The 20,000-nt window shown below is 40.8% G+C and overlaps 3 protein-coding genes across 5 annotated transcripts in view; 1 reads left to right on the forward strand and 2 right to left on the reverse strand.

Annotated features, from left to right (window-relative positions):
- Positions 1 to 1,141, reverse strand: part of cacng6b (calcium channel, voltage-dependent, gamma subunit 6b) — a 4,527-nt gene extending 3,386 nt beyond the window's left edge. The window contains exon 1 of the mRNA XM_066684160.1: positions 793 to 1,141. Within this exon, the coding sequence (XP_066540257.1) occupies positions 793 to 1,141 (349 nt within the window). The remainder of the gene's footprint in view (positions 1 to 792) is intronic.
- Positions 1,142 to 5,992: 4,851 nt separating this feature from the next.
- u2af2a (U2 small nuclear RNA auxiliary factor 2a) lies at positions 5,993 to 17,761 on the reverse strand. 2 transcript variants are annotated; one of them, XM_066683856.1, is made up of 11 exons: positions 17,234 to 17,761; positions 16,125 to 16,269; positions 13,414 to 13,520; positions 13,076 to 13,227; positions 11,189 to 11,305; positions 10,841 to 10,979; positions 10,185 to 10,264; positions 9,645 to 9,767; positions 8,993 to 9,079; positions 8,275 to 8,526; positions 5,993 to 7,977 (listed from the first exon to the last, which is right to left on the reverse strand). In XM_066683856.1, exons 1-11 carry the CDS (start codon positions 17,280 to 17,282, stop codon positions 7,843 to 7,845), a joined length of 1,386 nt encoding a protein of 461 aa, XP_066539953.1. In that variant the 5' UTR covers positions 17,283 to 17,761; the 3' UTR covers positions 5,993 to 7,842. The 2 variants fall into 2 exon arrangements, with proteins under 2 accessions (XP_066539953.1, XP_066539952.1); XM_066683855.1 differs by having other exon boundaries at positions 5,994 to 7,977; positions 10,185 to 10,309.
- Positions 17,762 to 17,980: 219 nt separating this feature from the next.
- The window catches only part of isoc2 (isochorismatase domain containing 2), a 4,267-nt gene continuing 2,247 nt past the window's right edge, over positions 17,981 to 20,000 (forward strand). Inside the window, exons 1-5 of one of the 2 annotated variants that reach the window (XM_066682995.1) lie at positions 17,981 to 17,999; positions 18,572 to 18,630; positions 18,774 to 18,898; positions 19,528 to 19,740; positions 19,848 to 19,918. In XM_066682995.1, coding sequence (XP_066539092.1) covers position 18,630; positions 18,774 to 18,898; positions 19,528 to 19,740; positions 19,848 to 19,918 — 410 coding nt within the window. In that variant the 5' untranslated portion in view covers positions 17,981 to 17,999; positions 18,572 to 18,629. Of the gene's footprint in view, positions 18,000 to 18,457; positions 18,471 to 18,571; positions 18,631 to 18,773; positions 18,899 to 19,527; positions 19,741 to 19,847; positions 19,919 to 20,000 lie in introns of those variants that run through there. The other variant, XM_066682994.1, reaches the window with a different exon arrangement.

The following is a 20,000-nucleotide window of genomic DNA, read 5'->3' on the forward strand; positions in this document are numbered from 1 at the left end:
TGGCTGGTGCCCCCTCCAGGACGTTTTCCTGCCTTGTGCCTTGTGATTCCAGGTAGGCTCCGGACCCACCGTGACCCTGAACTGGATAAGTGCTTACAGACATGGAATGAATGAATATATGAACATGTTGTCACTATATTATAATAACAGTTACAGTATGTACTACATACAGCATTATGTAAGCAGGATTTATAATTTTGAAAAATATATAATCGTATGATAAAAACTCTGATGAACAATGTTGTGTCTGATCCGCTCGTACCAGCACAACACACATTAACACACCACCACCACCACCACGTCAGTGTCACTGCAGCGCTGAGAATAATCCACCACGCAAAGAATACCTGCCCTGTGGTGTCCTGACTACTGAAATACAGGGTGAAAGGGGGTAAACAACGTATACAGAGCCACAGATGAACTCCACTCTGTAACTATAAAACTACAAAGTGCTCTTGTGGACAGTGGAGCAGAGTCCGTAGGTGTGAGTGAATGTGTGTGTGTATGTGTTGCCCTGTGAAGGACTGGCGCCCCCTCCAGGGTGTATTCCCCGCCTTGTGCCCAATGATTCCAGGTAGGCTCTGGACCCACTGTGACCCTGAACTGGATAAGGGTTACAGAGAATGAATGAATGAATGAATGAATGTATATCCCTGAGAGATCCAGAGAAAATGACTGAGTGAGAAAAAGAGATAGAAACAAAGTGTGTGTGTGTGAGAAAGAGAGAGAGAGAGAGAGAAAGAGAGAGAGAGAGAGAGAGAGAGAGGAAAGTGTATTGTAAATGTTTCTGACCTCCAGGCAGTTCTGCAGGTCCACAGCTCTCTCTCTCCGGCTCGATGTCGCTGACCCACAGTGTTCGCACACAGCTCTTCCAGAGGCCATAGTGAGCCATATGGCAGTTGGGCCCCTGAGAGAAGTGTTTAGGCTGAGAGAGCTCCACCCAGAACTCCGTTCCCAGGCCCAGAACTGTCAGCAACACGCCCACGATGGCTACAAAAAAAGCCAGCTTTACCTTGCCCTGCTGATTTTTGCTCATCCGTGGGGGCCGGGCCCTCTTACCCCCACGCCCTCCCACTCCACCCCCTGAGGCCACACCCATCCGGCCCTCCTCCTCCTGCTGCATGAAGAAGTTAGACCACATCGCAGAGCTAGAGATTAACAATTACTGTATTGACTATATATAATTATTTATAACTCTCCTGCAAAGTCAGGGCCCACCCTCAGTTTCTTAAAGGGCTAATTAGAGGTTCCTCAAATGAGTAACTGGATGAAATTAGACCACATTGTCCAAAATTAGGGGCTTAATAGGTTAGCCAGAGGTTTCTTAAAAGATTAACTAGAGGTATGTTAAAGGGTTCATTTTAGGTACTTAGAGGGTTAACAAATTATTTATTAAAGGGTTAACTGGAGAGTATTTAAAGTGTTAAAAGAGGGGTAATAAAGGATGAATTAAATTGAGTTCCGTACATGGTTAACCGGAAGTGCATTAATAAAGGGTTAATCAGGTGTCCATTAAAGGGTTAACAAAGTTATAGCGACACAGAGGTGAAGAAAGGATAAATAAAGGAATCATATATAGTAAATAAATACGGATAAATAGGTTATTGTGGTTAAAAAGAGATAAGAATCAAAGACAAAAGGGTTAAAAGATCAGATGAAAAATGGCCGTTCTGTAAAATGAAGGGATGCAGGGAAGATAAAAAAAAAGTGGTAGAAAAGAACAGGAGGAAGGACGAAGGCTTTCTAGACTCAGTAAGCAGATGCAGACCCTGAAAACACACACATACACACACACACACACACAAACACACACACACACACACACACAAACCCAAAAAAACAAACAAACAAAAAACGTGTAGTTAAGGGTAACGTCCACTGTCTTATGGCAACAATTTTACAATAAATTTTTTGTTCCATGTTTTTTATTCCATGGTTACCAAACACCCGTTTCCATGGATACAATTACATACATTCTCATGTGTAAAATACATTTCCATATGTCACACATTTCTATGTTATACGATCTGTCAGAGTCATATAAATGTAGCTTTGCTATAAGTCCACAATTTGTGGCTTAAAAACTGTTTTATTTTTAGCAGAAATGGCAGATAAAGATTAAAGGTGTGACTGATTTAGCTAACATTACACCAAAGTTAGCTACTTAGCTAACATGTACGGCTAGCACAGAAACATACTCTATATCTACATATAGCCAACAGCTAATATGTGCGCAAAGCCTGCAGTTTCTCTGTGTTTATCTTTGTGATATTTTTATCATACTGTGAGTTATTTTCATGCCTAATCAAGTTAAAAACATAGCTGCCAATTCAGAGGTGGAAAATGTATCACGAGCCAATAATATCCGCACCTAAACTCGTCAAGATTTTTACAAAGCCCACAGTTGTTTGATAGATTAACAGGGCCCAAAAAGTGCATAGCCTCAATATTAAAGCCTCTGACCCCTCCATCTGTGGAGCTTATAAATACCTGAACATTACAGACAAAATATGTGTGGCTGTCTCAAATTAAGATGAGAGAGGGGCTGATTTGTGGAGGATTATGTGACGTGAGGGAGAGGGTATGCTATGCTATGCTATGCTATGCTAAAGTCATTAGCATGAAGAGATGGAATCCTGTTCCGTGAATTCCATGAATGTTTAGGTTATGATTTACACTTATTTTTTTCTGCAGTAAAGATTATGTGTCAGTTGGGTGATTAGTTCTGGCACTTCAAATTATAACAAAGGCACTGGATGGATTTCAGTCACTTCGGAAAATGCAGTTCCACTGCTCCATAGCTCAAAGCTAAGTGGCTTTAGCTGCCCCAGAACATCCCATTCTGTTTTATTCTTTTCTGCACCCAATATCATATTTTCCTTATTTCAACCCTATTTAATGTGATACTCTGCAGTTGGCGAATATTAATTAATAATTGTTTATCTAAAGAGCTGCTTCAGTGTCCACAATATTAATGTGTTTAACAGGTCAGTCATGGTGGAAGAGATAGATTATCATCTTTCAGCTACACTACCTTACACCTTCTCGCTGCACACGCACACACTATATATCATATATACGTTTAACACATTAAATACAGTTCTAAGTATTTCATCCACTACACCACCACACTGCTTTGGTTTATTAGCCATATATAGTTAGAATTAGTAAATCTGATCTTATATCTACCACATGCAGTCATTTATTTACCTTAAATATTTGTAATAAAAATATATTTATTAAATCTGCCAAGTGATATACTACAAAGTGTAAATATTTTCCAGCTTAATATAAGTGTAAAGCACAGCTATGAAGAGAGTGAATTAATATTCAATGTTCAACAATTCATACAAAATAAATTCTATAAAGAATTGATCGCTGGTTCAGCCAATAGTTTGATCGCGTCCAATCAAATCACTTATTTGTTGATTATCTGTGTGTCAGTAATTCACAGGACCTCGACAGAAAACACATTTATTAACAACTAAACTCTTCATTTAACATTTAAAATGTGGCCTGTTCTAAGGCGCATTGTATTTGATCTTTTATATTGGATTTTTACATTATTATTATATCATTAGTGCAATGACTGCTACAGGGAAATATATAACTCATTACGGACTATTTTCAGCCACTAAAGGCACAGTAAATTAAATAAATAAGATATAAAAAAATGACTTTTACTTAACGTTACAGTAATTTACAGTATTTAAGAAAACAAATGGATTAAAAGGTTAAGAATTAAACACTACGCATTAACACCCAAATGTGAGAAGTAGAATACTATAATTATGATAATTATGATAATATCTCCAAAGCTTGTAAAATTAGACACAGTTCAAATTAAACACAAATGTTTGGAACTAAATGGAAAGAGAAGTAGATTTTAACCCTTGCTTAACTCCCAAATCTCCAGGAGTTCCTGATTAAAAGTACAAATACAATACTGCTGCAGAGAATAATGTAATTAATGTAATTAAACCAACAAAAATTAATTAATGAATTAATGTCCGTGACTAAATTGGAACTGAATACTTCAGCAAACTTAGCAAAAATAATGGCGTAACCTGAACACAGTAAATAAAGATCCAGGGATAACAGTAAATGGCTGACTCTTAAATGGCTGAACCAGCAGAACAGACTGAATTTAAAGCCCCCTGATATAAAGAACATAATTGGAACTGAGTAAAAACAGATGAATTTGTGCAGTCACTAAATTAACAAACTATTACTTTGACTCTAAAAGTTCAACTAAGTGCTCGTAACAGAGTAAATGGAGCTAGTTAGGATTCCTCTTAATATGTTGATGATTAATATTATTCCAGTTGCTGGTAAATAGACAGTAAAGTCAGACCATACCTGAGCCTTGCAAGTGTGAAGCCGTGAGGATCAAATACACGAGCGTCTGCAGAAAGCAAAAGAGTGGGGCGTGCGAGACCACCCAGGGAGGGAGGATCTGGAAAGGACGGAGGGTCTAGGGGTGGACACTTGGGGGTAAAAGTGTGAAAAATACACATCTGTTCTGGATGTTAAGCTTGAGTTTATGTGGAAATAAAGAAGAAATCATAAGAATATAAATCTCTGGGGTGGGATTTACATACGGTGGAAACTATAGGAGTGTAGGAGTCTCAGGCAACTCCCATTTGATTATGTGTGTGTCCTGCTGTGTGTGTGTGTGTGTGTGTGTGTGAATATTCTATTTTGGACAAGCACCTGTTAATGACATTAGAGTGGGTGGGGGGTTCTGGTGAGACTGAAAGGGAGTAAGTGGGCGAGAGATTTTCTAGTCAAAACAGCCATCAAGTGAAGTGCTGATATATAAAGTGTGTGTCCAAAAGTTTGTGGACACCCGCTTCTTCAAAATATCTTCTAAATTGGAGGGTACGCATTGGTAATTCTGCTTCAGGAACAGCTTCCACTCATCGGAAAAAGGGTTACATCAATATTGGAACATTGCTGTGAGTATCTGTTGGTATGCGGTTTCCTCCGGGTGACTGTCTGTGAGGAGTGTGGTGTGTTCTCCCTGTGTCTGCGTGGGTTTCCTCCGGGTGACTGTCTGTGAGGAGTGTGGTGTGTTCTCCCTGTGTCTGCGTGGGTTTCCTCCGGGTGACTGTCTGTGAGGAGTGTGGTGTGTTCTCCCTGTGTCTGCGTGGGTTTCCTCCGGGTGACTGTCTGTGAGGAGTATGGTGTGTTCTCTCTGTGTCTGCGTGGGTTTCCTCCGGGTGACTGTCTGTGAGGAGTGTGGTGTGTTCTCCCTGTGTCTGCGTGGATTTCCTCCAGGTGACTGTCTGTGAGGAGTGTGGTGTGTTCTCCCTGTGTCTGCGTGGGTTTCCTCCGGGTGACTGTCTGTGAGGAGTGTGGTGTGTTCTCCCTGTGTCTGCGTGGGTTTCCTCCGGGTGACTGTCTGTGAGGAGTGTGGTGTGTTCTCCCTGTGTCTGCGTGGGTTTCCTCCGGGTGACTGTCTGTGAGGAGTGTGGTGTGTTCTCCCTGTGTCTGCGTGGGTTTCCTCCGGGTGACTGTCTGTGAGGAGTGTGGTGTGTTCTCCGTGTCTGCGTGGGTTTCCTCCGGGTGACTGTCTGTGAGGAGTGTGGTGTGTTCTCCCTGTGTCTGCGTGGTTTCCTCCGGGTGACTGTCTGTGAGGATTGTGGTGTGTTCTCCCTGTGTCTGCGTGGGTTTCCTCCGGGTGACTGTTTGTGAGGAGTGTAGTTTGTTCTCCCTGTGTCTGCATGGGTTTCCTCCGGGTGCTCCGGTTTCCTCCCACAGTCCAAAAACACACGTTGGTAGGTGGATTGGCGATTCCAAAGTGACCGTAGGTGTGAGTGTGTGTTGCCCTGTGAAGGACTGGCGCCCCCTCCAGGGTGTGTCCAATGATTCCAGGTAGGCTCTGGACCCACCGTGACCCTGAATTAGATAAGCGGTTACAGATAATGGAATGGATATGCCGTTAAAAAAATGCAATCATTATCCTTTAACCATTTTTGTTAACTTTTATTAAGAATTTAAGAAATCACATTCTCAGAAAAACAATCAAGCACAAATTAAAATACTTGAAATAGTCCAAAAAGTAACCGCTCCACATCCTCAGGTGAATAGCTTTACTGTGTTTTGCCGTGAGCCAGAATAGTTAGCAACACAAACACACACTGACACACACACACACGCATACAACAAGGGGATGAGAGGTTTCTGCAGAAAACACGTTGAAATGTTTTGACTTTATTATGTCAAATAATTCTACTGGTCCTCATACAATGTATTCAATCAATGCGCAAAGCTTATTACAGTTATTAAAAAACAGCAGTGGACAGTTAGATACAGAATGTATAGAAAAAAAAAGAAAGACACGTTCATATTTTTTCCACTGGGTACAAATTTGGTTAGAGCAGGTGAGGACTAAACAGCTCACACACACACACAAAAAAATTGTTATAATAATCAAAGAAAATAAGGAAAAGAGAGAGAAAACCAAGCAGATTATCCCTCATTCTGAAGGATAATTATGGGAAAAAGAGAAAGAAAAGTACAGACACAATCCTATAATAAAACATAGCAGGAGCCTGTTTCTGTACTGAGATTTTTATTATATACACAGAGAAACTTAGCTGTCCTATTCACTTCACACAGTTTATCTTCACATTACACTCCAGTTCTGCCTTTTTTTTTTGTTTCCATTTCTAATTTGAAACAGTTGGTGTAGCTGCCCTTTATGTGGGCAACGAGGGTTCGAGTCCCGGCTGTGTCAGGAAGAATACATGATATCAATGAGAGTCCTCGAGCCTAAGCCTACATCTGTAACATGATTAGAACTGTATGTTGCAAAGGATAACAGCATCTGCCGAATGCCATGTTTGAGTATAAAGAAACAGATGAAATACAGACTAATTCTGACTAGAAACTCTGAAATATCAAGTCTGAAGTGGTCCTTTCACGCAACAGGAGGCTATTTTCTCGCAGCTGAAAATACTCCGCATGCCTTAGACATGGGGCTGAGCTTTTACCTTGGTAAATTCCTGGACAAATGTTACAGGTCTTTGTGTTCACACATACAGAAAATGTCTGGGTAACCGTGCATGTATCATTTATTAAATGACAACATCTTTAAATTTACTGTTATAGTTGTTATCTGGGCTTTGATAAAGTATGCAATGGAATGGATGTGGATTACGCAATGGACACACCCACATTAATATGACTGGGCTTTGTCATCAACTATCTTGCTACTTTCAGCTTTTTTTGTGACTTGTAACGCAGAATTCAAAACTGTCCCGTTACTAATCCTGCCCCTTTCTGTGTGTAGACTGGAGAGGAGTGAGGGTAAAATGGGTTATTTACTTCATTAAAGGAAATAATTATGTTTAAAAAAAACAAAAAATGTTTGAAATTAACTGTGGGCCCACATTTCCATTATGTGTTAGCAACATTAGCCTCAGTGCTAATGTAAAGAAAATAACTTGGTTGATAGAAAATGGCCAATACACTGCTTCAATAATAAATCTCTACTTTTACAAAAACACAAGAATGAAAACTGTTTTATTTTCCCGGTTTATTGTGTAAAGCCAGGCCTGATTCACTGTTAAATCATCAGCTGTTGTGTTTTTGTTTGGTTTTTTTTCTCCACTGAAATCATTTGTAAGGTCTCTGTACCTTGTCTGAATCCATAGAATTACATTTAAAAGTTAACAGGTGCAAAGAAATAACAAATAATTCCAGTGATTTGGACTGGTGACGTTACTGGTTATTCTTAAAAAGTGTTCAACCCCTCTCACAGCCCCCCTACAGAGTCTAAAAAACACAACAAAAAGGGACAGGGGACACTCTCTCTATCTCTTTTTCTTTCTCCCTCTACCAGAAATCTCGGCGATGATAAGCGTCTGGGTCGCAGTATTTGGTCACCACTACTCTGTTGGCAAACTTCCTTCCTGTTAACCCTTGCATGGCCTTCTGGGAGTCAAACACGGACATGAATTCCACAAAGATCTGCAAAACAGAGAGAAACATGTAAAGGTTAAATGTTTTATTACACGGTTACAATAAAGATTCACCTCCTGACTTTAAAAAAAGGAATCTGATTACTGTGTGACTCATGTAGACTGTGATTACTGAAGTGCTTGTATAATTAAGACTACTGCTCAAATCTGATTTTATGAAGTTACTGTTACAGATTACTGTGTTCATATAAATGCACTTATCATCTTTTCGCCAATATGTTAAACTCTTATAACACTTATCACCCCTGGTTGCACCCACACCCTCATCAGATTGTTAAAAAGGTACCTTTCCGGTGCCAGGCACCTCCAAGCCATCCACAGGGCGTGGGATCTCGATGCTCTTCACCTGTCCATATTTACTGCACTCATCCCTCACATCCTCCACAATCTCCTCATACTCCTCGTCATCCAGCAGCTCCTCAGGGGAAACCATATTCATTAGGCACAGGACCTCAGTAGGGATTCCCCCCATCTGGTTCATGGAGCTGTTCATGAGACCTGGCACCTGCAGCGTCACCGGTGTCTGGTTCATACCCGTCTGCAATGTAAACAGAGGGGAGATTAGAGAAAAGGAAACATCAAAAATTTTACACATAAAGGAACCAGTTTACAGTCCACAAAAAGCTCACATAGGGGCAGCCATTTTAAGATTTAGTACAGAGTTTCAAAACATGAAGTAAAAATATTGTAGAGATAAAAACTGACTGCCCCTTTAAGAACTACTTAACTGAAAGATACTCGCTAGAATTAGAATACTATCCCTAACTACACGGATCACATAAAGACAGCAAATTAGATTAACCGTAATACAGTAAAGTAACTTTATAAACTGCATATTAACATGTAGCTGATTGGATGGCAGCCCATTACAAAATCATAATAACTTTTCTGATATTTTTAAGCCACACTTTGGGTTTTACAGCCAGTGTGGCCTTGTTTTATTCTGGCTCTGAGCATCCTTTTAGACTACATCTCTACAGATATCAAATCCCCCTCTCACTCACCATTGCAGTGTTCTTGGATCCAACACTGGCTCTCTGGACGAGGAGCTTCTTGTCTCCGAGCTGCATGCCATTCAGGCCAGCTATAGCCTGCAAGAAACACAGTGGAGAGGGTAAACTACCAGAAACATCTGGTAAAATGGGCACTAGGGATGAATGAATCATTTTTTATTTTGCTGGGCAAGGAGCGCTGCAGCTTGAGAAATCCACTGTTCAACAACAGCATTAGAAACAAAACAGCCATGTGCTCTACCATAATTCCCACAAAATTTAGGGCAGTGGAGTGTGTCTGAGAGCTGTTGTTTGTGGTGGTGTGCATTCAGTTAACGATCTTTTTTCCCCCTAGGCCTAAAAAGGTTCCTTTTCCAGCTTTGCATCTGAAGCACAAACTGGAACTTTGAGTAAACAGCTCTTTTAGGCAAATCATACCCAGATGCACTGCAACTTTAAATATTTGAAACATTTTAGGGGAAAACACTTCGTAGAGTTTAAGTTACAGAAAATAATTCCCAAAAAAAAAACTACTCCTTTGGAGAGATTTTCAAACCAATATGTGGAAAAACCTCTAACAGAGGGATTCAAATGTGGAGCACTAATCCATCCTTAATTTTATCATCTGTAATCCATTAAATGAACAGTTGTAATTGCTCATTACCTGGTCACTGATGTTGACGTCGACATATTCACAGAAGGCATAGCCTTTCGAGAGGCCAGTAGCACTGTCCTTAACAAGGTTAAAGGCTTTGAGAGGACCAAACGATGTTAACAATTCCTTCACCTGAGGAACGACAAAAGAGAATCAATATTTTAGGAGAGAATGAGACAATAAACAAATACACGACAGCCTTGTTCCTCATTTACCTCAGAAAATATACAAAAATACAATGGAAAATGAAGATATTTATTGGCTGCATGTTATAGAATGCATTATTTTTTTAATTACAGCATTTTAAACGTATGGTCAACTCAAACTACTGGCCAAACACTTTTAGAAAATGGTATTGAATTTTTCAAGAGTATTCAGTAAATTGCACCATAATCTAGTGTTCACACAGTTAACAAATTAAATACATAATTGGACCTGAAGGCTACAGCTGCACATTTTACCCTGTTTTTACGTTGATGAACAATAGTGTATCTATACAGTTCCTATATCTCTCAGTAACTGTGGCATGCCCATAGCAAAAAAACCTACCTGGTCATCATTGAGGTAATTGGGCAGGCCACCGATGAAAAGTTTATGAGCAGAGTCCGGCACCACGGTGGACACGACGCCTGGGAGAAGGAGGGAGAGGTTTTGTTCAGACAGTGACGATATCGCTTTGTAAAAAAAAAAGCACAAGAACACTCAAGTTTAGGGCTGCAGGACATGGACATTAAATGCAATGTTTGATTAAAGGAACACTAGGTAAGATTTGTCATTTTTAAGTAGCAACAACAGAGGCTCAGTTCTCCCCATTACATCTCAGTGGAGTACCACAATGAATTTAAAGCTGTACTTTTAAGGACAAAATATTACCTAGTGTTCCTTTAAACTGTTGGAAATCACAATCATTACAAAAAAATGCTAAATTAATCATTTAAATGCATGTCTGAATGGATGTGTAAACAGAAAAATACTAAATTACAAACAGCTAATTAAAACACAACTGTAAGATAATTTTGGAGCACAATGCTAATATAAGTAAACATTTCTTTACATTTGAACAATATATAGATGAAATACATCTAATTTTAAGCATTTTTACAGTTAAGTAATTCAGATTAATCTTTACTTGGATGTGCATGTTTGTGTGTGAATGGTGTATTTAAATTAAATGATTAATTGCTAAACACATGAACAAATCTCACCAGGCACGTAGACGCTCGGGTTTTCACTCATTCCCGGGAGAGGCTGATAATCGTGTGGTCGACGGATTTTTAGACTCTGACCCTGGAAGATGATGCCATCAAATGCCATGGCCTGTGTTGTCTCATCCACCGAGCGGAACTGGGGAAAAAAGTAAATAATACGGAGTTGAGAGTCACGAACTCAATTCAATACAGTTTTAGATACATTCCAAATTAATGCCTTTTACTGCCATTCATTTTCAAATTTCTAAAATCCTAGTCACAATAAAATAGGGTGCTATCATTTTCAATATGTTTTATTGTTGTGTAATAGAATTGCTTCTGACTGAGTGACGGTGAGAAAGGTACCTCCAGGAAAGCAAAGTTTTTGTCTTGGTTGATCTGGACAGCAAGGACCGGGTTTCCTGGAGCCTGAGTCAGGCCTCCCAGTCGCATCTGAGCATTAAAGAAGTCCATCATAGACTCCTGAAAAAGAAGAGAGATACACAAGATATCAACATGAAAAATAAATCTATACCAGGTGTAAAGGACAGTTACCATTTCAAATCTCACATTTAGTAAACTGTCTTATTTTTAATAGTGATTTTCTCTCATTATTTTTCATATTAAACTGACAATATGTGTCCATACCGATGATTAAACTTATATTAAATATGGCTGCATCCATCTGGAGTCCTGCTGTATGGAGCATAAACTGATTCATTCGGGATTTTCAAGGGAACTTGGTTCTTCACGCCATTCCAGTTGTACTTTATATATTTGAGGGCTAATATCAAATAAAAATGAACGTATAGTAAATAAATAAAACACAAATTGATTAAAAAAAGTGGGGCGGCACGGTGGTGCAGCAGGTAGTGTCGCAGTCACACAGCTCCAGGGACCTGGAGGTTGTGGGTTCGATTCCCACTCCGGGTGACTGTGAGTAGTCACAGTGTGGTGTGTTGTCTCTGTGTCTGCGTGGGTTTCCTCCGGGTGCTCCGGTTTCCTCCCACAGTCCAAAAACACATGTTGGTAGGTAGATTGGCGACTCAAAAGTGTCCGTAGGGGTATGTGTGTGTGTGTGTCGCCCTGTGAAGGACTGGCGCCCCCTCCAGGGTGTATTCCCGCCTTGCGCCCAATGATTGCGCCACCGTGACCCTGAACTGGATAAGGGTTACAGATAATGAATGAATGAAAAAATAAAATATAAGTAATTCCAGAAATATTCTGATGTTATTTGGTTGTAAAAAAGGCTTACTGCTATTTGAAGCAATTATTGTTTTTTTTTATTTTTAAAAATATATTTAAATTGTTATTAGCCCTCAAATTAATTTCCCTGTGAAGAAATAAATGTGTCTTGTCTATCTCTTGTAAACTAATGTTTTTACATTTTGTTTATTTTCATTTATTTAGTGGAGTGTTCATTGTTACATGCTGCTTAGAAAAAGAAGGTTTCCCCTCAATATAAACTACAAATACAGACTAAATAAACATTAAAAATAAATACACAGAAATTACTAGAGGGACTGATATACAGACAATATGACATAGGGTATATGAGGTATATTATGAATTTGGGATGGTGTGCTTTTGACTGTGATGTACAGTAATCTCTCGTTTGCGGAAATGAATTTCCGCAAAGTAAAGAAAAGACATTTTTCTAATGTATTTAACGAGTATTTGGACTTTTAAACCCATCCCTTTGCTGTTAACAACCCACCCTTTGCATTAAACAGTCATTCTATAATGTTTTTCAGCTGGAACTACATGTGATATCCTACCAGTTTCTTTAATAGAGTCATTCCTAAGCTGTGATTTAGCGTCAGTAAATTTCACTCAGATGTGGACATGAACAATACATACGTACGTAAGAAACACTTGTAAATGATATATTTTGTCACCTACAGGCCTAGTCTAATACATGTAAATAATAAAAAAAATATATTTTGGCTATTCATCTTTCACGGTTTTCCTAGATTTTCCCTCAATATCCACGATATAGCTGCATAAGCCCTCCTTGAAAAAACCCGCGAAGTAGCGAATCCACAAAAGATGAATCGCGAAGTAGCGAGGGATTACTGTATATTACTGTCATTTAAATTTGTGTTGTTTTTATAGGTGATGTGTAAGCTACTTGTACTTGTAATAGAGCCTTTGTGAGATGCAAGACCCATTTCAGAGAATTCTGACAATAAAAGTGTATTTTGTTGTATTGTAATAAAACAAATTATATAAATAAAAGGCAGCGATCCTTGCCTCAGTGATTCCGAAAGGGATGTTGCCGACATAGAGTCGTCGAGCCTGTCGGGTCATCTGGCTCCCCACGACCGGAACGGGAGTCGGGGTAACGGCCAGGCCTTCGGGGGTCATCGTAGGGAGTAGGGCAGTGGCAGGAATCTGACCAGCAGCTGAGCAGAGAACAAACACGAGTGATTAATAACACGTTTACACATCCCCAGACACTACCTCAAATTTCCAGGCTCATACCATATTTAAGCTTGTTCTCTGAAAGAATGTGTGAACATATATTATTTTAGAATATAAACAAATCATAAAGAATTGCAGTAGAATGAATAGAGATGAGGAATCTTCACCTTGCATGGCTTTGTACTGCATGGGGGTGATGTGCTCAAAGCCAGGAGGAGGAACATCCCAGTACTTTTTCACTTTAATCTTCCTCTTCTCACGATGTGGAGAGCGACTAGAGAGAGAGAGAGAGAGAGAGAGACAGAGACTTACACAACTTGCAAACACCACTGGGCAGCAAAACAAGAGCAAAACATGCATTGGCCATTCCAGGCTAAGGCAGCTCTTTTCTGCTTCTTAACTTTTCCTTGTTGTGGATGAGGAACGGCTAATACCCAACTCTGAGGTTCTGCAGAAGCCTCTGGATACTCAGGAGCTGGCTGTGCAAGGAGACAGTTCACTGGCTGCCCTCCCTCAACATTTGTTCTCCTGCTTTCTGGAGCTGTACATTATCCTCTCAGTGTTCTGCCTTGGTGAAGCGGTTTCACCCTGTGCAAGAGCCACTGTACAGGCTACTGGGACTGGGACTGCAGGACATTCAGATTTAGTTTCCTTAATTCTGTTTGCCATGAAGGACTGGCATGCCATCCTGCTAATCTCTGCCGATAAAGAAACGACCTTGGAGGCCAAGACTCTGAACTGTGTATTGTTTAGTGACTGCTATTGCAAGCACCTTCTGAGTTTCTAGATCTCTGGATGTTTAAGCTTAGCCATAATGTATTTTTTTGCTGTTCTTTCACTGCTGTACACTGTGCACTATGGTTCCGGGGGAACGTAATATCATTTCACTGCGTCTACAGGGCCAAAAGTCGGAAGTCACAGGACACCCTTTTATTTCTTTAATATGCTACATGACCAGCTTCACACTGGAAAAACTTGGCTTTGATTCAATATGGCGACCATGTTCCAGGCATAGCCTAAAAAGATAGGCCCCCTCACTTATTACTTGCTGGGGCATTCAGATTAAAGGTTGTCCTGGGGCTTTTGACTCACTCTGTATATAGTTGAAATGACAATTTAAAAGTGCTTCTGACACCTCTAATCAATTTGTACAAAGAGTGCTCACCATCTCTTTATTCCCGCAGTACTCCAGTCATAATTATTAGGTTATGAACAATGCAGATGTTAGTTTTACCAAATTAAAGCTGTAAATGTAGCAGTAATACCAGTCATTTGAGACTATTTACATCTAATTAAATGTAATTTGTTAGTGACAGAGAGACTTAGGAGTTTAACCATGTTACATATACAAGCTAAGTAGGGTATTCCCAAAAATGGGGGGGTGTGGGATTCTGGTTGGGTGTATTTGGGTTGATAGACATTTTAGTTAAAGCACTTTAATAACAGTCAGCCTATAGTCTAAGATAGAGCTTTAATGGTGATTGATGATATATGATTAGGCTGTCAAAAACAATGTTTTAACAGCTGTCACAATGCAGTTGAACTGGGCAGTTAGTGTTCTTATCCAAGCATGCTGAACTATAATGGAGATTTGTTTATATCAACATAAAAATATACTTTCTGCATCATGTGATTATAAAATGCAAATGTATTTTATGTTATTTTGTTTACTAAAGAAGGGCGGCATGGTGGCGCAGCAGGTAGTTTCGCAGTCACACAGCTCCAGGGACCTGGAGGTTGTGGGTGCGGTGACTGACTGTGAGGAGTGTGGTGTGTTCTCCCCGTGTCTGCGTGGGTTTCCATCGGGTGACTGTTTGTGAGGAATGTGGCGTGTTCTCCCCGTGTCTGCGTGGGTTTCCTCCAGGTGAATGTCTGTGAGGAGTGTGGTGTGTTCTCCCTGTGTCTGCGTAGGTTTCCTCCGGGTGACTGTCTGTGAAAAGTGTGGTGTGTTCTCCCTGTGTCTGCGTGGGTTTCCTCCGGGTGACTGTCTGTGAGGAGTGTGGTGTGTTCTCCCTGTGTCTGCGTGGGTTTCCTCCGGGTGACTGCTTGTGTGGAATGTGGTGTGTTCTCCCCGTGTCTGCGTGGGTTTCCATCGGGTGACTGTTTGTGAGGAATGTGGTGTGTTCTCCCTGTGTCTGCGTGGGTTTCCTCCGGGTGGCTGTCTGTGAGGAGTGTGGTGTGTTCTCTCTGTGTCTGTGTGGGTTTCCTCCGGGTGTCTGCCTGTGAGGAGTGTGGTGTGTTCTCCCTGTGTCTGCGTGGGTTTCCTCCGGGTGACTGTCTGTGAAAAGTGTGGTGTGTTCTCCCTGTGTCTGTATGGGTTTCCTCTGGGTGACTGTCTGGGAGGAGTGTGGTGTGTTCTCCCTGTGTCTGTATGGGTTTCCTCCGGGTGACTGTCTGCGAGGAGTGTGGTGTGTTCTCCCTGTGTCTGCGTGGGTTTCCTCCGGGTGACTGTGAGGAGTGTGGTGTGATCTCCCTGTGTCTGCGTGGGTTTCCTCCGGTTTTCTCCCACGGTCCAAAAACACACGTTGGTAGGTGGATTGGCGACTCAAAAGTGTCCGTAGGTGTGAGTGTGTGAGTGAGTGTGTGTTGCCCTGTGAAGGACTGGTGCCCCCAATGATTCCAGGTAGGCTCTGGACACACCGCGACCCTGAACTGGATAAGGGTTACAGATAATGAATGAATGTTTACTAAAGCTTTATATTTACACTAGTGTAAACGAATAGATGTGATCTCTAGATGTCTGGATTGGCTGGGTTTAAATCCAAGCCTAAACCTGGTGCATTTGGTCAGGTTAGAGCCAGATTCAGACCAAAAAAAAAAAAACCCACCACATTCTCAAGCTGGATTTAAGTTCTTAGGTTTGAGTAAAGAGCTGTACCTCCGCCGATGTCTGTGGTCTTTAGTGTCACCATGTCTTTCTCGGCTGCCTCTCCTATCTCTCTCTCTGCTCCTCCGTTTCCTGTCTCGGCTCCTACTCCTCGAGCTGCTGCGCCGGTGGTGCTTGTTCTCCTTATCTCTGTCAGCTGTGAGTTTTAAAAAAAATAGTGTTTTATAAGTCAAAGATATGCACTGCATTTACATTGATGCAACACTAATGACACAGCACAACTTTTTTAAACACAGTCACGTACTCTAATATTCTACACACCGTCCACTTTATAATTCCTTATTTTCAATCTAGGTGCACATTATAGATTTACAATTAAATACTGTTGTCCATCTGCTGCTCCGCATACTTTGTTAGCCCTCTTTCACTCTGTTCGTCTGTGGTCAGGACCACCAGCGCTGCAGTGACACTAACAACTGCTGCAAAATTTATGTAGAAAAAAAAAACCCTGCCCACAGGACACTGTTGGTTGGTGAACTATTTTTAATCCAGGAACTGGATCAAGGTGTTCATAAACTCCAGCAGCACTGCTTTTCCTGATCCACTCGTACCAGGTCACCATGTCAATGTTAGTGCAGCACTGAAAATGATCCATTACCCAAATCATTCCTGATCCTGTGGAGGGCCTGATCAAAGCAAGAGGAAACTGGGCTAACAACGTATGCAGAGCAACATGTGAACTCTACTATTGTAGAATTACAAAAGTGCATCTATGTGGTCAGGGAATCTGATAAAATGGACAATGGTTGTAGAGTATTAAGAGAGCACACAGTCAGAGACTGATACAATTTATTCTCATTCTTCTACAACAATTGTCTGCGCAAACAGTCAGAATGTGAAAGCAGGAAGAAAAATCATAGAAATCTCAGCTCCCCACCCTTTAAGGCTGTAGTTGGTGTAGTGAAATAAAAAGAAAATACTGTATCGTTTTGTTAAAGTCGTTTTAAGGTGTCACTGCTGCAGCCTTCAGCTCAAACGCTAACACCCGAGCTTTAGCTTGATAGCTATCACCACATACAAGCTTTTAAAAGTCAAAAACCCCCAAAACCTGAAGATTTCTCACAATCATAAATAGAGTGCTTTAATCTTTTGTTTCTTACCTTGTTTATTCTCGGTCAGCTGTCTCTCAAACTCGTCAAAATCGGACATTTTTCAGTGTCCGACTCCAACACGACTCTTTCTAACTGGAGTGATTTAAAAAGGTGCAGCTAGCTTAACGATGGCTATATAAGTTAAACGTTGATTGCAAGGGTTATGAGTTCTAAAGCTATCAACGAGGCTTTGATTCGATTTTTAAAACCCCGAAAGAGGATAAAATGCACACGCAATGGCCCAAAAAATGTGCACAACGTGTGTATTTCCAGCAGAAAAAGACGAGAGGCTGGTGCTAACGAAGCCCACATACAAAGGCATTAGCTTATGCTTCAAAATAACGGCTCTCTCGCTAATTCTCCTCAGCGTGTTCGGGCTCTACGGGGCCATTGTAGCCACCCAAAACAAAGCCTTACGTTTATTAAAAAGCCGCCAAATCATCAAACAATCCTATATTTGTCCTCAAAATATGCCTCAAAATCACTGCTAAAGCCAAATGTGTGCGCTTTTACTGAGGTTAGCAGCCTCTTCCGGGGCAGTTTCACATTAAAAGGTGGGGGGCAGTTTATCTTATTAAATATACACCTAAATATAATTAAATATTTAATAAAAATGATAAACGACAACTACATTTTCTGTATTAAAATATATTTAAACCTAAATAAAAAAAAAAACATTATAAGATTTTAACGCTATTTTCCTAATGTCAGCTTTTTCGCCCACACTGCCCCCTAGCGGCTGCTTTGTTTTGTTCTGTCAGGAAAGAAAGAAATGGTACATAATTATTGTCTCGGTAATGGTTGTAACGTCTTTAAATGTTTTGTGGATATATATGAATTTCTTGTTTCTCACAGGACACCAAATGTTCTCAGTGTGTAACCATTTTCTTTTGAACTCGCGTGAATTTGCTCCTTTCGGGAATTCAGCTACATTTAAGGTGGAGCATTTCTGAAACAGGAGATATTGACTGGGCACGCAAATCACAGTTTAAAAAAATTAACGCTCTTGAAAGTGGGTAAATGACCCTAAGGTCATTGTGCAATAGTTGGGAGATTAATTGGAGCGGCAACACTAATGTTTTTACCTTTACTGAATTTTTATGTACCGTCTGGAAGCATATCAGTCATAAAAAATAAAATGACGTCATAATGGAAATACTGGAGATAGATTGCACAGATGAGCTGTCAATCGTAGTGTAAAAGATTTTGATTGGTCGCTGTTGGTAGGCGTCACTCAGATGTTAAGGTTGTTTTGCCTTGTGTAACGGTTATACTGAAGGACGTTAAACTCCAGGAGACTTAGTTCTGTGTGTGAAACAGTGTTTGTGTTTTCTCTGTGTTTTACAGACCAACCCAGGGCTTTAGAGCTGGTCTTCAACCACATTTAACACAGATCACTTCGAACAGTAAGTGCTGTCTCAAAGGGGGTTGTCTCATAATTTTCAATAATTTCTCAAATTATTCAGGTGTTCAGATGTGCACAATTTGACAAAGGGAACACGTATTATTAGTTTAAAGAAACCTAGCTGACTTAAATGGTCTCTCTCAGTGGCAGGGATCGGACGACTCTCTACCCAGAGTACAGTACTGCTGTTGTGTGACATGCAGGAGAAGTTACGTCCCACGACCTTTCACTTCACCAACATTGTGAGCAATGCAGCGAGACTACTGCAGGTAATCTGTGACATCACAACACGAGCTCTCTTTAGAGTCACGTTAAAACATGCCTGTGTTGCCATGTGTTTTGTTTTTGTCTTTAACGACACTATACCAGTGCACTTTCCTTATAGGTTCAATGTATATGACACAAACCCAACAAACCTGTTATATCTGAAATGAAGGGTATTAATAGGGAATTTGCTGCAGTAACAGCCTCTACGTTTTATGAAAATTTGATGGCATTCAGCCATGAAAAGTGAGATCAGGGACTACAATTGGAAGATTAGTTCTAGGTCTCCTGGCATCTCCTCATATTTGAGCTCCTTCAATCCTTTCCACTGGTCCACAGCCAAATGCTAGGGGGCATTATACCCTTTTGACCATGCTTAGAATTTGGCAAGAAGGCCTTTGGCTCATTTTCTTTGGAAATTGTGCAAGATGTGTTTGCGAACTGGAACATGTGTGTGCAAAGTCACCCCATTTTAATAGCGGAATTCAAACGGTGTCTCCAATCTTTAGGATATTTGGAACTTTTCAGGGCCTTAACCATATTATTATCATTGTAAAACTCTCACACTGGACACGATCACAGAGACTAACCACAGGCCAGATATTGTTCAGTAATGATTCCCTCTGTTTTCCAGGCTTGTAGGATCCTGGGAATTCCTCCGATTTTGACGGAGCAGTATCCCAAAGGCCTAGGTCCCACTGTCTCTGAGCTGGGGGCTGAGGGGCTGAAGCCTCATCCAAAGACTCGCTTCTCCATGGTCATCGACAGTGTGGAGAATGAGCTGAAAAGCCTTGGGAACCCAAAGCGGGCCATTCTCTGTGGAATAGAGGCTCAAGCCTGCATTGCGGTATGCTGACCACAGGCTGCAGGGCATTCTAGAGCATGCATGCTTATGGAAGCTCAATGCTAAACCTGTAAATCAGATGAATACGTGTAACAGGTTTATGTTTACAGTGTACCACCTACGATCTTCTGGAGAAGGGGATGGAGGTGCACATAGTCGCAGATGCTGTTTCATCTCGAAGGTAACTGTGTACTTTAGTCCCTGAATGAGCCAGTTTATTCTCCATAGAGCAGGTCACCCCACATAGATGTAGCCATGCTAGT

The sequence above is a fragment of the Hoplias malabaricus genome, chromosome 10 (assembly GCF_029633855.1).
Source record: "Hoplias malabaricus isolate fHopMal1 chromosome 10, fHopMal1.hap1, whole genome shotgun sequence".
Lineage (NCBI taxonomy): Eukaryota > Metazoa > Chordata > Actinopteri > Characiformes > Erythrinidae > Hoplias > Hoplias malabaricus.

What these genes read in the sequence shown, in the direction of transcription:
- u2af2a (XM_066683855.1), bottom strand. Translation starts at nt 17,282, where the DNA reads ATGTCCGATTTTGACGAGTTTGAGAGACAGCTGACCGAGAATAAACAA. An exon ending in GACCACAGACATCGGCGGAG is followed by an intron (nt 13,521 to 16,124) that starts GTACAGCTCTTT and finishes CTCTCTCTCTAG; the next exon opens with TCGCTCTCCACATCGTGAGA. An exon ending in AGGTGCCTGGCACCGGAAAG is followed by an intron (nt 7,978 to 8,274) that starts GTACCTTTTTAA and finishes TCTGTTTTGCAG; the next exon opens with ATCTTTGTGGAATTCATGTC.